The 16773-nt window shown below is 40.2% G+C and overlaps 3 protein-coding genes across 9 annotated transcripts in view; 1 reads left to right on the top strand and 2 right to left on the bottom strand.

Annotated features, from left to right (window-relative positions):
- ETFDH (electron transfer flavoprotein dehydrogenase) overlaps positions 1-4077 on the bottom strand; it is a 31335-nt gene extending 27258 nt beyond the window's left edge. Inside the window, exon 1 of one of the 3 annotated variants that reach the window (XM_032465912.1) lies at positions 3874-4071. In XM_032465912.1, the coding sequence (XP_032321803.1) occupies positions 3874-3907 (34 nt within the window). In that variant the 5' untranslated portion in view covers positions 3908-4071. Of the gene's footprint in view, positions 1-3873 lie in introns of all 3 variants that reach the window. The other 2 variants (XM_032465920.1, XM_032465929.1) reach the window with 2 other exon arrangements.
- Positions 4078-4163: 86 nt separating this feature from the next.
- Positions 4164-7481, top strand: C2H4orf46 (chromosome 2 C4orf46 homolog). The gene is made up of 2 exons (XM_032465960.1): positions 4164-4669; positions 5957-7481. The coding sequence occupies exons 1-2, from the start codon at positions 4484-4486 to the stop codon at positions 6110-6112; spliced, it is 342 nt and encodes a 113-aa protein (XP_032321851.1). The 5' UTR covers positions 4164-4483; the 3' UTR covers positions 6113-7481.
- A 4616-nt stretch (positions 7482-12097) lies between these two features.
- RXFP1 (relaxin family peptide receptor 1) overlaps positions 12098-16773 on the bottom strand; it is a 93802-nt gene continuing 89126 nt past the window's right edge. For 4 of the 5 annotated variants that reach the window (XM_032465994.1, XM_032465987.1, XM_014556373.2 and 1 more), the window contains one exon: positions 12098-12497. In XM_032465994.1, coding sequence (XP_032321885.1) covers positions 12196-12497 — 302 coding nt within the window. In that variant the 3' untranslated portion in view covers positions 12098-12195. The remainder of the gene's footprint in view (positions 12498-16773) is intronic. The other variant, XM_032466003.1, reaches the window with a different exon arrangement.

Consider the following 16773-nt stretch of genomic DNA (forward strand, 5'->3'; position numbering starts at 1 on the left):
CCAAGGGCAAAAGCAGTCATTTCTCAGGAGCCTGGGCCAGAACTACCTGCTAGTCTTGGGGGTCTCCTGGGGAGGCGTGGGGCAGCTGTGGCTCACCCTGGGGGCATGGACATGGTGGCAGACATTGGGGGTGTTCATCTGAATGAACTCTCCTTTGGGGAGGCTGACATCTTGCTTGCACATTAGCACCGAGACTTGGCCCCACCCAACAGATTTTAGGCTCCTGAGCTGGGATGCCTCAGACCAAACAACTAGCTAGGTGGGGATGTATCCCCACCCATCAGCAGACTGCAACAACCCCTGACTCACAGCCACCTCTGGACATGTCTCTAGACACGGCCCTGCCCACCAGAGAGCCAAGACTCAGCTCCACCCACCAGTGACAGGCACCGGCCTCTCCCACCAGGAGGCCTGCACCAGCCTCTAGACCAGCCTTACCCACCAGGCGGCAGACAGCTGGAGCCAGAAAACTTCGATCTCACAACCTGCAAAACAACTCCACAAACACAGGCCAGAATCTGCCCTGGGACCAGCTGGCCACAGGCCCCCGGGTGACGAGTGGGGAGTGCACTGCCGGGACACATACGACATCTCTTAGAGGGGGCCACTCCTCCAAGGTCGAGAAACGTAACTAACGTGCCATACACAGAAAAAAACAAATAGAAATTAAGACAAAATGAGGCAGCAGAGGAATATCTTTCAGACAAAGGATAAGATAAAACCCCAGAGGAAGAACTAAGTGATGTGGAGACAGGCAATCTATCCGAGAAAGAGATCAGGGTTATGATCATAAGACTGATCAAAGATCTCAGGAGAAGAATGGATGAACACAGTGAGAAGCTAGAATTTGTTAGCAAAGAGACAGAAAAATAAGGAACAACCAGAGGTGAAGAATGCAATAACTGAAATGAAAAATACACAAGGAACCAATACTAAACAAGGCAGAAGAATGAATCAGTGAGCTAGAAGACAGAGTAGTGGAAGTCAATGCCACAGAACAGAAAAAAGAAAAAAAGAATGAAATGAAATGAAGACAGTTTAAGAGTATTCTGGGACAATATCAAACGCACTAACATTCACATTATAGCGGTCCCAGAAAGAGAAGAAAGAGAGAAAGGGACCAAGAAAATATTTGAAGAAATAATAGCCAAAAACTTCCCTGACCTGGGGAAGGTGTGATTAGATTAAATTCAATTAGGTAAATGGATTTTGTTTTACAAGTAGGCTGGTGCAGAACTGGACCCAGTTTCTGTCTTTGTTAAGAGAACAAAGTTTTCTGGAAATACTGCTTTTGATAACAGATTGTGTGAACTTCATTGCCTTTAAGTGATCTGTATTTGCTTTTGAAATCTTTTGTCACTATGGTTAAGTGAATAAACATTAGTCCACAGTAAACTACGATCCTATTTGACCAAGTGTTTCGAAACCTTTTTGATAGTTTTGACAGACTTCCCAAATACTGAATTCTAACTAAAGTTCTTTTGACCTCCAGCTAACTCTGGGACGCTTCAAAGAACCCTGAGACATATCAAAGAGAGATATTAAACTAATTAGGTTAATTTATGTTAAATAACATGGGAAACATTGTCAAATGGGCGAGGATAAAAGCTTCTAAGGTTAGATGTCATTAATAAAGATATTCCAAAATTTATATGGAATTCCTGAAAGTCTGATACATTCTGGTGTAACGTGATCAGTCATAATTCTACTTACTACCTTAAAAATGTTGTTTGTCACAGTATATCCAAGTTTCTTGTCGGCTGCATTGTAATGTGATCTTTAACCACGCCATTTTAAGCCTTTTGTCATTTATAGATTATCACTGTTTTACTCTGATGCTTTTATAAAATGAAAATCTTCAAGATTTATAAAAAGGCCTTTCTGACAAATACAAGTTTTGGATAACTTTTAGATCATACCACTGACTGGAAAACCTCTCCTCTTATGACATGACCTACAACAACTTGATAAAGTGTAGCTCTGTAAACAAAGATGAAACAATTATCTTTTTCTCTCTACCCGATCCCTCCAGAGTTTGGCTTCTCCAGCGGGCTTCCCTGCAGACTCAATGGCTTATTTCCACCAGATTACAACTAGTTATACTAATCATTGTTTTAATTTGCCCTCGGGGCTTCAAATTATTTACACCTTGTGCCTCTCTCTGCTGTGCTATGACTTTATTATTACTAGCTGTGTTACTCACATCCTGTTTTGTAAGATTGTTGTCTCTTGTCCCAATATGTAACCAGGCCTCCAACAAAATTAACGTCTCGAGACAGTTGATCATATATATAACTCTACATAGAACAGCTGTAATAGTGCAACTCTAGATACGGCAATAAGCAACAAGGGAAAAACATCTCCTGGATCATAACAAACCAGAAAGACAGACGATCCAGAGACTTATAGATTATTAACAGGGCCTGATCCAAAAATTAACACAGAGTGGCCTATCAACAGAATCTTCACCTGACAAAGGTATGAGCCTTCCTAGCACCGTGAGACAAATTGGTCAAGAAATGCCTCCCACACGCTGGTCAAATTTATGACTAAGAGGAGACACTATGGACAAAGAATGTCACCAACCATATTGGTAAACAAAGGATGCTGTGGTCATCCACCCAGCAGCCACTCCCAGCTGTGCACCCTGAGGGGAGTCAGGATAGAGAAAAATAAGATACTGGCCCTAGATAGTTAAGGTGCAGATCAAGAAATGATTTCAATGAGTCCAGACTCTTGCATCTTTTCATACATAGAAAAGCAGTAAATTCATTAACTTGATATTTCTGGTTTTCTTTACTTACCAGTAATCTTGTGATATTCTATCTTTTTGCAGAAAACTCCTGTATATCCTGATCCCTCCCTTACCTCTTCAGAACAGTCCCTCAGAGCGATCTGAGAGGCTGTCTTCCAGGCGTAAGTCCTCAGTATGTCCACTGAATAAAACATAATTCTCAACTTTTAGGCTGTGCATTCTTTTCAGCCAACACTATCTACATATTAGATATAGTAATACATGCACGAGTAATAGAAACTTTAAACAAAATTCTAATTATTTAATATATGGTGGCCAAATTTGACAAAATTCTACTTCCATGAAATTTACCTAAGAATATCCTTGAATTTGCAATATGTATATTTGCTTATTCTATAACCAAAAATTAATTTAAATAAAAATTAAGCCAGTTGTGAGAGAATTCAAGATCCTGTAGTAAACTTAAAACATTTTTTTAATGTTCTTTTTGTTTTTAAGTAAAAAAGAAACAGAAAACCATCCAAATGCGTCATTCTATCTTCTTTTTTTGAAGTGAAAGGGGAAGTAATAAGGTATCTCATCAAGTCATCGTGATGATTCTAGAGGCAGTCAAAATACGAAAAGCCCCTAGAGATAATTTTAGACGAAGAAGAGAAACTCCTGGCTCCAGAAAGAACCGGGTGACTCGGGCAGCGCAGGAATGTTGACACTGATGTGACAGATGAGACTTGGAATCCCTCAGAATGGACTAGGACGGCTGCAAAGTCGCAGGTCCGGTGGGACCAAGGAGAAAACCGTGCAAACACTACTGTACCCACTTTCAACAAGGCAGCCGGTAACACCTGAGCTCTGGGATGCGGGACAGCGCCAGGGCTCGGGAAGACGCTTCTCCCAAGTCCGCGGCAGCGTGTTGACAAGTCTTTTCGCTCACGACCTTTGGCCTAGTTATCAACTCGTCCAATTGGGACAAGCCCAGCGGAGGCACCGAGTCGGCCAGAGGGCGCGCGCGCCGCGTGCCCTCTGCGCTGGTCCTGCCTGAGAGGCGACCCCGGACAGCCGCGCGCGCCCCTCCCCGACTCGCGACCTCGCCGTCCCCGTCCCGCCGGGTCCCCGCTCACCCGGGCAGGCCAGCCTGGCCAGCGGTACCAGCATGTTCGCGGTCGCCCGGACTCTGGCGACACCGCGGGGGAGGCGGGCTGCGGCTCGCGGGGCGCGGGACCTCTAGGCCGCGGGTGGCACCATCCTACCGGGATGCAGCCTGTCTTAGTGGAGTCTGCCTCCAGCAGCTCAGCGGGCCGCTCGGGCTTCCCCGCGCGCCCGCCTCCGACTCGCTCTGCGCCTGCGCCACGCGTGACGCGCCGACCTGCATCGCTTCCGGGTCACAGCCGGGAGGGCGCCGGAGCGTGCTGAGAGACCACAAATCCCAGGGTGCCGTGCGCGCGCGGTGCCCAGGCAGTGGAGGCGGAGCGGCGCGCACGGCACTCTGGCCGTTGTAGTCTTCTGCTCGAGGGTACCGGGAGCCCGGGCGGAGGTTGGTGCTGGAGCGAAGAGCCGCCCTAGGCGAATTAACCGGCTTCGGATTGGCTGTTCCGAGAAAATGACGAGGCTTCGCGGTCCTGGGCAGAGAGCCGCGAGGAGGCGGGGCCTCTGGGCTTTGGGCGCGAGCGGTTGAAAGGCGTTGGTGTCGGTTCGGCTGAGGGGGTCCGGCCCCGCCGCCCAGCCCGCTCCATGGCGGAGCATGAGGAAGCGCAGGTTTCCTCGCCGCCCCCGCCACCGCCCTCGTCTCCGTCGTCGTTAGACGGCTCTTCAGCATCTTCCCCCGGTGTCCCTGTGGGCTTGAGTTGGCCAATTCCGAGCAAGAGCGACGTTAGGACAGTGGACCCCCTGGAGGAGGTGGAGCTGCAGATCGGAGACGTGAGTGTCGGGGAGGCTGGCCCGCGGCGGGGCGGGCGGACGGGGGACGGAGCCTGCGGGGGCCGAGGGATGCGGTGTGTGTGGTGGCGGGGCGGGGGGGTCCGAGCATCCCGCCCCGGCCGCACCGCCGTCTTAGTGCCCGGCCGTCTGGTTTCCCTCCCGGCTGTAACCCGAAACCGCGCCCACCCCGCCTGTGCGGGTGGCGAGGGTCAGGCCGCGATGCTTTCCCGGGACTTAGGGCTCCGCTGTCCTAGCTGGCCGCCTGCCCGGAGCCGCCCGCAGCGCGCTACCTGCCCCAGGCTGGCTCTGCGCCTGGCACACTTAGGGCCACCGCCCCGTGGTCCGGAGCGGTTTCACGGACGGTTCAAAGACCCCTCCCTGGGTGGCTGGGATGCCAGGTCTGGACGGTTTCTGTTGAATCTCGAATTTCCAGACACTGGCGCGCGCACACGCCCCACCAGAGGGGCGTGTTTCAGTTTTTCAGAACTCGAGTGGTCAAGTGGATGGGGTCTGTAGGGCGCGATCTTAACTGAGAGACGCCCCCTCCCCCCGCCCCCGGCCCGGTGCAGACTGCAGACTCGGCCCGAACTCCGTGATCTCATCGCTCACGCAGGATTTGTGGCTTTAAAAGATGGCTTAAGTGCTGACACAGTTTGTTTTTGCTGAGCAAGGCTGTTTCCAGGGGAGCAGTAGAATGGCGTACTGATGTGTTATCTAGGAACGGTGTTATTTAATATTGTAGTTGAAAAAAAATTTGATCAGGAAGTGAGTTTTCTACCAAGAGTCAGGTATTTTCTGTTTGACTTTGTTGATGGCTGTTTGTGAGCTCATTGTCTGTCATTTGGTCTCTGCGTTGTCGGGGTCTGCTGCGTTCACAGGTGAAAATAGTGGAGTGGTGCCCTTGTTACCCACCGGTAAGAGCTGTTAGTGAAGCCCCTCAGATACTTCTGGTACTTGGTGCCAAGGGATCCAAGTCGTCTTGCTGAGCTAAATGAGACGCCAGTGTATTTTCAACTAAAAACATACTGACTGCCATGTCTCCTACACAGTGGATATCTTCCTAGCAGACGTATTTCCTCAAAGTTTACTTCATATTCAAGAATTTCTTACCGTTCCTTGAAAGAGCTGGTATTTTAGTTTGAAGATTTTTTTTAACTTTTAAAGAAAATAACTTGAACATTGGATTCAAGGTTCTAAGTTTATTTTCAGCCTAACTTTGTAACATGAGGTAAGAATGAAAAAAAAATGAGCTTCTAATGTTGGACTTCATTTTTAAAAAAATTTCAGGCAGCGTTTTCGTTAACCAAACTTCTGGAAGCCACATCTGCAGTATCAGCTCAAGTAGAAGACCTTGCCTTCAAATGTACAGAAAATGCACGTTTCCTTAAAACATGGCGGGACCTCTTGAAAGAAGGCTATGATTCTTTGAAGCCTGACAGCTGATTCATCTGTGTTTGTCTGTACGTCCTCATGTATGGCGTCTGCACGTGTACCGTATGTAGAGGATAATCTCCAGCAGTTCTCTATACTGAAACTGAAATTTTTCTTGGTTTCTTTATTTTGATGTGGGTCAGCATTTGTTTCTCTTTAAATAATTTCTTCCTCTAAACTTTCATGGACTCTTTTATGAAAGTTAATTTGATTTGTACGTAGTATTAATAATGCCACAGTGTTACCAGTAGCAAACTGGGTAGACCGTTTATCTGTTCAACTTGCAAGATGCCAAGAATGGCAAAGGTTGAAGTTGAGCTTCGTTTTTTCTGGACCAGGAGAGGTAACTTTAAGGTTTTACCACTGCTAGATCTAGCTCTGTTAGGCTAAGTTCCCGAGAACCAATGATTGTCTGACTTCTGTATTTCCAGCACCTAGACCACTATCACCCAACAATCACTAAATATTTGTTGAATAAGAGTTGATAACAAAATTAAAAACTGTTTTTTTTCCTATTTTTAGCAGGAAGACTATGATTGTTTCTCTAAAAAATATTTGAGTCAGAACTTCATTGACTTAAAGGACATTTTCTTTTTTTTTTTAAACAGGGATTTGGACTTTAACTGGTAAAATATATGATAAATATTTTTTTGCCCTTCTATGATGCTTTTCAGAAAATCTTTTAGTTCGGAAAATGAAACATGTCTTGAAAGAAAGCAAATTTTTTCCCCTGTGTGCTTCTAAGGTTAACTGCTTTTACAGCTCCTCGTATTTGATGTTGTTGTATGTTTGATGGCTCTCTTTAAAGTGTCTTATCAAAATTACAGCTCTGTAGTCTGAATTTTGAAACTTTGCAAGCAATAATTCAAATTCTAAATATGATGATTCTAAACAAGTTACTTTTTGAAAATGCATCAAATTTGAATGATATAATTGTTTTCATATTATTTGACCTGAATGACAGTGTTCTATTTTACTTGTCCTGAATCCTCAGTTGCTCGCTCTCTCTTTTTTTGGTGGGTTTATGTCACGTGTCAGCGATTAAGCCAAGCAATCCTCTGCTGTGTAACTTCTGGACATCTCTGATGTGGCGTCTTAATTCTTTGTATGCAAAGAATACTGTACAGAACTGTAATCTGTCCAGAACTAGATTTTAAAGGCCCCCAATGGGCCTGTGAAAGGGGACAAATGGACAGGAAAGGATATCTTGTTTAGCTTATTAGGTCATAGTTCTAAATTAATTTTTTTAGTTAAAGATAACACATATGGTGTCCTCCTATACCAAAGAGAAGCCTATTTTGGTATTAGAAAAATATCTTTCTTAAGTGTCATGAAAATTACAATGTTTAAAATGTACAAAAATAAACACTTGTTCAAAGCAGATGTTATTTCCATTTCTTTGAATTTGTTATTTTAAAAAGTTGGTGTTGTAATATTTCAAACCTAACAGGAAAGATGGGTGATTTGAAGAACATCCCTGTACTCCCAGCATGCAGAGTTAATAAATATTAGCGTTAGGTTACGTTTTCTGCAGATCTCGGTATGATGTCAATGTTAGACACATTTGAAGCTTGTTACCTCTTTGAGCCCACTTCCCCTTCTTCTCTGGAGGTGGTGCATATTCTGGTTTGTGTTTTTACATTTTTAGTACACATGTATGTTTCAGAACACTACAAAATACTGTGCTGAAAGTAATATTGTCAATCAACTATACTTCAATTGAAAAAGTACTGTTTTGTGTCGGTAGTAACCAGCCTCCAGTTGGCCCCAGTGGCCTCCTGCTGCTTGGTATTCATGCCCTCAGGGTAGTCTCCCTCCTTGACTGGTGCTGACTTCTGTAACTACCAGGATACTGATGAAATGCAGCGTGTGATTTCTGAGACCATTTCTTTTCCTTATGGACTTACAGGTATTACATATTTTGAGTACTAACTAATGATATATTACGTATGTTTCAATTATCTTCTGTAGTCTGCAGTTTATCTTTGTGTTTGATTATAGAATCTTCTTGAATAAAAGTTTTTAGTTTGAATGTAATCTTACCAGTCTTTCGTAATAGTGTTTTTTGGGTCGTGCGGAGGACATGTCATAAAGATACTCTCCTATCCAAGGTTTAAAAAGTTTGTTTTTAATGTTTAGGTCTTTAATCCACCTGAATTTATTTTTGTTTACAGTTCAGTGTTTGGCTCTTCAGTGTTTACTGTGGTATAGTTGTTCCTCCAAGTACCTGTTTCAAATGCTGCATGTCACTCAAATACCATGTAAATGCCTAGTTCTGAGCTCCCTGTTCTGTTCTTCTGATTTATTTGCTTGACCCCATGCTAAGATTCTCTATAACCCCCCCTGTTTTAGCTGTGTCATAAGTGTGATCTGTACTACTTGGGTTTTGTGTGTGTGGCTTCCTCTCACTGCCCACCTCCCCTGCATGTTTTTTTAAGTTAGAAAAAACATGTTCATTGATTTCTAATTTTATTTAATTGCCATCAGCTTAGGTTAACCTGTTCTGTGGACACTTTTAGTTAATACCTCTACCAAGACTCATAGCTGCTGGCATCTGAAGTCCCCAGTCCCGCAGTTCAGCTCTGCTTATAGTTTCTGTTGCCATGTGTGGTCCACGGAGAAGTTCATCTTATTTCCAAGAATGGCTTTAAAAAAAAAATCATCCCTATTAAAATTTCTTTTTGCTCCGCTTCATGGGAGAGGTTAGAAAATAGCTCAAAGCATAAACATTTTCTTAAAGACTTAAGAAAAAAATTTTAAGCTTAGTAGCTCATTACCAGTTCTACACAAACCTCAGTGGACAGCTTACCATTCTGATGATGTAAATTTTTAAAAGCCTCAAGAGGCTGAAGTCAATAAGTTGGAATTTTTAGCAATAATATAGTGTATTTGGTTTCAAAAATTCTGGATATGAAATATGCACTATCAGACACTATGCTAGGAGCTGTATCAACATTATTTCATGTAACCATTTTAGCTCTTTGAGGAAAGTGATGTTATTCCTGTTGACAAAATAGAAAACAGGTGGAGATGAAATAATTTGCCTGAGAATCTTTGATGTCAAAATTAGTATGCTTGTTTATACCACACCTAACTGCCTAGCTCTTGGTTAGACTTGTTAATATTCAAGGCTACAATTTTATTTACTCTCCCCATACGTGGCGGCTTATTTTACATGTCAACTTGGCTAGTACTCATGTATTTTGGTCAGACATTCTCGGTGTTTGTGGGAGGGTGTTTTGGGATGAGATTAACAATTATATTGGTAGCCTGAGTAAAACGGATTGCCCTCCATAATGTGGATGGGCCTCAGTTCAATCAGTTGAAGGCCCTGGAACAATGGCTCTTCCTGTCTGATGACTTTGAATTTGAACATTGGCTTTTCCTGGTTCTACAGTAGCTTCTGGCCTTTGGACTTGAACTGGAACACTGGCTCTCCCAATTTTGAACTTACCAGCCTCCATAATCACGTGAACCAATTCCTTACAATAAATCTCTTTATGTATATAAATATATATAGTTTTGTTAAAAGTACCACATTCTTCATGTGGAAAACTTACTGGTATCATGTCAAGTAAGAACAGAAAGGACTCCAAGCAAGCTATATTTTTAACAGGATTAAATTTCAGGTAATTTATTTTAAAAGAAATCTATACAATTATGTAGTCAATAAATTTGTGTTTTTTATTCCAGTATTTCATGTTTCAGACTTTTTTTTTTTGGTGTATGTACAACTACCTGAAAACGTTTGATTCCTGTGTAAATTTGCAAATTATGAAACCAAAAAATTTCAGTAGTTCAGAGAGTGAAAGAATAACTAGCTAAAAAGTTCATATCTGATGAACTGACCAACCACGTCAACAGAAGGCAAATTCATTCCTTGATGACATCTAGTTTCTCAGTAGAGTCAAAATGGATCATAGAGTAGAGTAAAACAAGCAGACCTTTTTTCCCCGAAGTTCAGTTCCTTTATCAATGCGTCCTAGGTTTTCTGTCTTTTTCCTTAACTGCTTTATTAACATATTAATCCACATAATGTAAAATTCACTATCTAAAATGTACAGTTCAGTGGCTGTAGTATAATTGCAGGGTTGTCTGTCTACCACTACAATCAATTTTAGAACTTGTTTTTGCCCGGGAAGATAGTTTGTACTCCTTAGGCATCACCTTCCCAACTCTCCCACCCCAGGAACCTCTAATCTACTTTCTGTCTCTATGAATTTGCTCATGTAAATGGAATCATACAGCTATTTGAACTTTTATGCCTGGCTTATTTCACATTCATCATGTTCTACCATGTGTCAGAACTTCATCCCTTTTAATGGCTGAATAATATTCCATCATATGTATATACCACGTTTTGTTATCTGTTCATCAGCTGATGGGCTCTTGGGTTGTTTCCACCTTTTGGCTACTGTGAATAATGCTATAGTGAGTATTTGCATACCGGTATCTGTTTGAATCTTGTTTTCTTTGAGGTATATACCCAGGAGCGAAATTGCTGTATCATTTGGAAATTCTATGATTAGAGGAACCACCAAACTGTTTTCAACAGTGACTGCATCATTTTACATTCCTACCAATGTAGAAAGGTTTCAGTCTCATATCCTTGCCAATACTTGTTATTTTCTATTTTTTAAAAAATGATAGATAGCCCTCATAGTAGGTGTGAAGTGTTACCTCATTGTGGCTTTAATTTGCATTTTCCTAATAATCAGTAATATTGAGCATGCACATTGGCCATCTGTATATCTCCTTCGGAGAAATGTCTACTCAAGGCCTTTACCCATTGTTAAAATTTGGTTGCTTGTCTTTTTTTTGTTGAGTTGTAGGAGTTCTTTACGTATTCTGGATATTAAACCCTTCTCAGATATATGATTTGCAAGTATTTTCTTCCACTCTGAAGGTTATCTTCACTTTTTTGGATACTGGTCTTTGATACACAAAAGTTTTAAATTTAGATGAAGTCCAGTTAATTCATTTTTTCCTTCTGTTGCTCATACTTGTGTTGTCATTTCTAAGAATCCATTGCTAAATCCAAGATTTTGAAGATTTCCCATGTATTTTCTTCTAAGAGATTTATGTCATGGTTAAGTTGTTGATTCATTTTGAGTTAATTTTTGTATATGGTATAAGGTAGGGGGTCCAGATTCATTCTTTTGCATGTGAATATCCAGTTGTCCCAGCATCATTTATTGAAAAGACTACTCTTTTCCCATTTGATTGTCTTGGCATCTTAGTTGAAAATCAGTTGACTGTAAATATGAGGATTTTATTTCTGAACTATCAATTCTGTTCTACTGATCTAAATGTCTATCCTTTTAGCTTTTCTGATTCATTCATTTGCAATACTTTTATTCTCTTTTTACATTCCCATATAATGGTGCTCATTTAAAGCAAAAAGACAACTGGGCAGGAAGTGACAGAGAGGTGCTGTTTTGAGTTACTATCAAAGCATCTTTTCTCATAGTAACGAATATCAGTATTCGCTCTTAAGTGTATGGAGACTTGAAGAGAGGTAAGATGGCTTCTTAAAACAAAACATCTATATTTTGCGAACAATCAGGCATTTTCTCTGATGCTAGTATTTGATTATTCTGAAACCTTAAATTTAAATCATACACCATGATTCTTATGTTTGCTGATAAGCAAGACAGACAAAGCTCTACCTTAAACTAGGAGCTGCCAGTGGACTTTGTATATTCTTATAGTTAAATACAATTTAACATTGGAGTTTTAAAAAATTCTGTAGTGTCTCCTCCTAGGAATTTACCGCAGTGAATACTCAGTAAACGAATGTGTGCATAGTGAGTACTCAGTAAACGAATGGTAAAAGAATGAACGAACCTTCCTGAAGTAGAATTCTCTTAATTTCCTGTACAAAATATGTACTAGAATATACACATTATCAATATAATTTATTTACCTTTTTATGGGCATCAGTCATTTTGATTTTTCCCAAATAACCTCATGTCCTTGTAAGCTAGTTTACTTTAGCCATTATTATAAATTATTTTGTGTCATTTATTTTATACTAATAAATCCATCATGAAGTATCCCACAGTGTTCTCTGTAGAAATGGGTTTCGGAGTCAGTTATGAATAAGAATTGAGTCTAGTTGATTGAGAGATTAGTGACAATTCACAGGGGTCTGTGAAGAGAGCTGGCTTCATTAACTCAGAGGGCACCTCCTGCAGGGGCCACATCTCTACCCAGATGAACGATGGAGTATATGTTTTCTGACTTCCTTTGCTGTCAAGAGATCTTCTTTGTCTATAGTTGTACCAAAACTGATGGATCATTTCTTTGAATGGTCTTGTGGTCAGAGTATAGAGAATCGGGTTCAAAGCACTGTTGATAGGCAGAATAAAAATCACCACCCAAGAGGTTATGGTACCTGGAGGAGAAAAATGAAACACCTTAAATGTTTATGGATGTTTACAAGGTATAGAAACACCTTTTCCCTGTTTCTCCCTCAGCTGTCTTTTGAGTCTTAATTTTCCCCCTTGATGTCCCATAATTAAATACCAAGTCTATATGTGTTTCCAGAATATATTTTTCCAGGGTGCCAGTGTTTTGAGGGAGGTGCTGACACTGCAAAAACACAGGTTTTTGCTAAGTAGCTTTTCTTGAATACACCAACAAAAGTATTCCATTAGATAGAGATATTTTCTGCCAAGTGATTACATATTAGTCTGATATGATTCCAGTTTAGGAAAAACAATGTTTAACATTTAAATCATACTTTTTCAAATGTTTTAATTACTAGATAGTACATGTAGTATTTCTCAAAAATATATAGATGTATCTCTAATAGATTTTTTTTCCCCTACTGTTTGGTTTTTAAACAAGTATGCATTTTTAGGCTTTTGACCAGATATTTATTTCAGTAAAAACATCTTTGGCTAACTTTATCTTAAAATCACTGTAGTATATATGCAACTACCAAATGCTCAGATTTTTATTGTAATTCAGTGTATGCTATCTTCCTTCTTTATTACTTATAAAATGTAAGGCACTACCACCAACAACCATGGGATAAAGCAAAATTAAAATTGTATGTTTATAAATTTTTAAAATGTGATTATATATCGCATTATACATACAGTAAAGAGGATTTTACACATTTTTTTATCGTGGTAAAATATAAATAACATAAAATTTTCCATTTTAACCCTATTTAAGTGTATAGTTCAATGGCATTTCATTACATTGTTGTACACCACCATCCATCTCCTGAACTTTTTCATTTTCCCAAACTGAAAACTGAAACTCTGTACCTTTAAACAGTAACTTCCCACACCCTCTTCCCCTCAACCCCTGACAGCACCATTTACAAACTTTTTGTCTCTGTGAATTTGACTACACTAGTTACCTCATATAAATGGACTCATACAACATTTGTTTGTGACTGGCTTATTTCAGTAGCATTGTGTCTTCAAATTCTATCCGTGTTGTAGCATGTGTCAGAATTTCATCCCTTTAAAGGCTGAATTATAATTCCTTGTGTATATGTAACACATTTGGTTTAACTTTGTCCATTGATGGACACTTGGGTTGTTTCCATATTTTGGCTGTTAGGAACATGCATACATGAATATGTTTAATTCCCTGCTTTCAGTTCTTTTAGGTATATACTAAGAAGTAGAATGGCTGGGTCATATTGTTATTCTACATTTAATTTTCTATGGTGGAGGACCCACCATACTGTTTTCTACTGCAGTTGTGCTATTTTACATTCCCATCAGTATGAGTTCCAATTTCTCCACATCCTCACCAATAGTTGTTTTTTTCTTTGTTTTTGATAACAGCCATCCTAGTGAGTGTGATACACACTATTTTTAAATATCAAGAGTGCTTTTATCATCTCTCACTCTGGGGTAATGTTCTCTAAATTGCTCTGTATTCTAGGAAGAAAATTTTCCTATGTTCTGAAAAAAGTGAAGTAATTATTTGATAATCACTTTGACTTGTTTTCTTTTCTGGTCATCTCAAGCATGGGATTATCAGAATTTCAACACACTGAGCATAATTTATGTGAGTCGTTGTTCCTTTGCTCCCAGAGTGATTGTGTTTTTGGCATCTGTGGAAAGACTTGAACAAGGCAGCAGCCACTGGCATGTGCTGGGAGAATCTGTCCCCACCACACCCCCACCCCGTGCTCTGGCTCTGGCCCCTCTGGCTCCAGTCCCCCATCCCCAAGGTAGCAGCTGCCAATGTACCCCGGGAGAATTCCCCTGGCTCACATGGGACTCTGACTCTAGCCCTTTCATCTCCAGCCCCCAACCCTACACCAAGGCAATGGCCTTGGCATGTTCCAGAAAAAGCTCTGCCCTATGTTTGTTTCAGACCCAGCACTCCCACCAGAGCCACTGGGCACACGCAGACAACATAGGGTGCTCCCGCACGAGGACACATGTCAAAACCAGAAGTAACTGTTACAACTGATTTCACAAAGTGAGACAAAATGAGGAGACAGAGGAATATATTCCAAATTAAAGACCAAGATAAACCCCCCCGCCCCCAACTCTACAAAAATGGAGATAAGTGATTTTCTTGACAAACAGTTCAAAGCAATGGTCATAAAAATGCTCACACAACTCGGGAAAAGAATAGAGGAACACATAACTTTAACAAAGAATTAGAAAAGATAAAAAACCACTCAGAGCTGAAGATTACAAAAGCTGAAGTGAAAAGTACACAAGAGGGAATCACAGTAGATTAGATGATACAGAAGAATGCTTAGCAACCTGGAGGACAGAATAGTGTAAATCACCCAATCAGAACAGCAGGAAGAAAAAGTAATTTAAAAAAATGAGGCTAGTTTAAAGGACCTCTGAAACAATAACAAGTATACTAATATTTGTATTATAGGGGTCCCAGAATGAGAAAAGTGAAGGAAAGGGGCAAAAAAAAAAAGAAACACATTTGATTAAATAATGACTGAAAATTCCTCTAGCCTGATAAAACATATATCCTGACCCAGGAAGCACAGAAAGTCCCAAACAAAATGACCCCAAAAAGATCCACACAAGACATATAATTAAAGTGGCAAGAGTTAAAGAGAAAATTTTGAAGGCAGCAAGAAAAAAACCCAAGAGTCACATATAAGGGAACCCTTATGAGGAAGGCTACTAGCTCATTTTTCAGTGGAAATTTGCAGGTCAGAAAGAAGGTGCATTATATAGTTAAAGTGATGAAAGAAAAAACTTGCAACCAAGGATACTCTGTCTGGTAAGGTTATCATTCAGAACTGAAGGAGCACTAAAGAGTTTCCCAACAAGCAAAAACTAAAAAAGTTCATCACCACTAAACCATCCTTGTAAGAATGGTTTTTAAGTGGAAAAGAAAAGGCCATAATAAATAATAAACTAGATGAAGGAAAAAAGTCTCACTGATAAAGGCAAATATATATTAAAGGCAGTGGATCAGCTACTTAAAAGAGCTAGTATGAAGTTGAAAAGATGAAAGTTGTGAAAGCAACTATAAGTACAATAAATAGTTAAGGGATACACATAAAGATGTAAACTATGACATCAAAACAAAACTCAGGAGGGGGATAAAACATAGAGCTTTTAGAATGTGCTCTAAGTTAAACCGTCAGGTTACAAGTCTCTCAGCCTCTCTCTCTTTCTCTCTTTAATGGTAACTGCAAACCATAAATCAACAACAGATACACAAAAAACAAAGAGAAAGAGACCCAAACATGACACTAAATGAAATCATTAAACCACAAGAGAGGATGCTAAAAGAAGAAAAGAACAAGCAAGAGTTACAAAACAACCAGAAAACAAACAGCAACGTGGCAATAAGTACATACTTATCAACAATCACTTTAAATACAAGTGGACTGTATGCACCACAAAAAAGACATAGAGTGGCTAAATGGATTAAAAACAAGCACCATCTAAGTGCTGTCTACAAAAGACTCACTTCAGAGCAAAAACACATATGGACTGAAAATGAAGGGATGGAAAAACATATTCTATGCAAATGGAAATGAAAACTGGATTAGCAATACTTAAATCAGACAAAATAGACTTTACAGTCTATAACAAAAACCAGAAAAGGGCATTATATAATGATAAAGGGGGTAAACCCAAGAAGAGGCTATAACATTTGTAAACATATATGCACTTACCATAGGAGCACCTAAATATGTAAAGTAGCTGTTACTAGACATAAAGGGAGAAACTGACAGTAATACAATGATAGCAAGGACTTTAATACCTTTAATTAATACTTTAATTCACATCAATTGCTAGATCATCCAGATAGAAAATCAACAAGAAAACTGGCTTTAAGTGACACGTAATACCAGATAGACTTAATAAATGTCTACAGAACATTTCGTTAAAAAACAACAGATTATGCAGTCTTCTTAAGTGCACATACAACATTCTCCAGGAGATACCACATGCTAGGCCACAAAACAAGTCTCCAAAAATTTAAGAAGATTGAAATAATATCAAGCATCTTTCTAACCACAATACTATGAAAGTAGAAATCAATTACAGGAAGAAAGCTGGGAAACACAAACATGTGGAGACTAAACAACATGCTACTAAAAAACCAATGGGTCAACAAAGAAATCAAAGAGGAAATAAAAATACCTTAAAATGAATGAAAATAGAAAGACAATACTTCAGAATCTATGGGACACAGCAAAAGCA

This window comes from Camelus ferus, chromosome 2 (genome assembly GCF_009834535.1).
Source record: "Camelus ferus isolate YT-003-E chromosome 2, BCGSAC_Cfer_1.0, whole genome shotgun sequence".
In the NCBI taxonomy this organism is placed as follows: Eukaryota; Metazoa; Chordata; class Mammalia; order Artiodactyla; family Camelidae; genus Camelus; species Camelus ferus.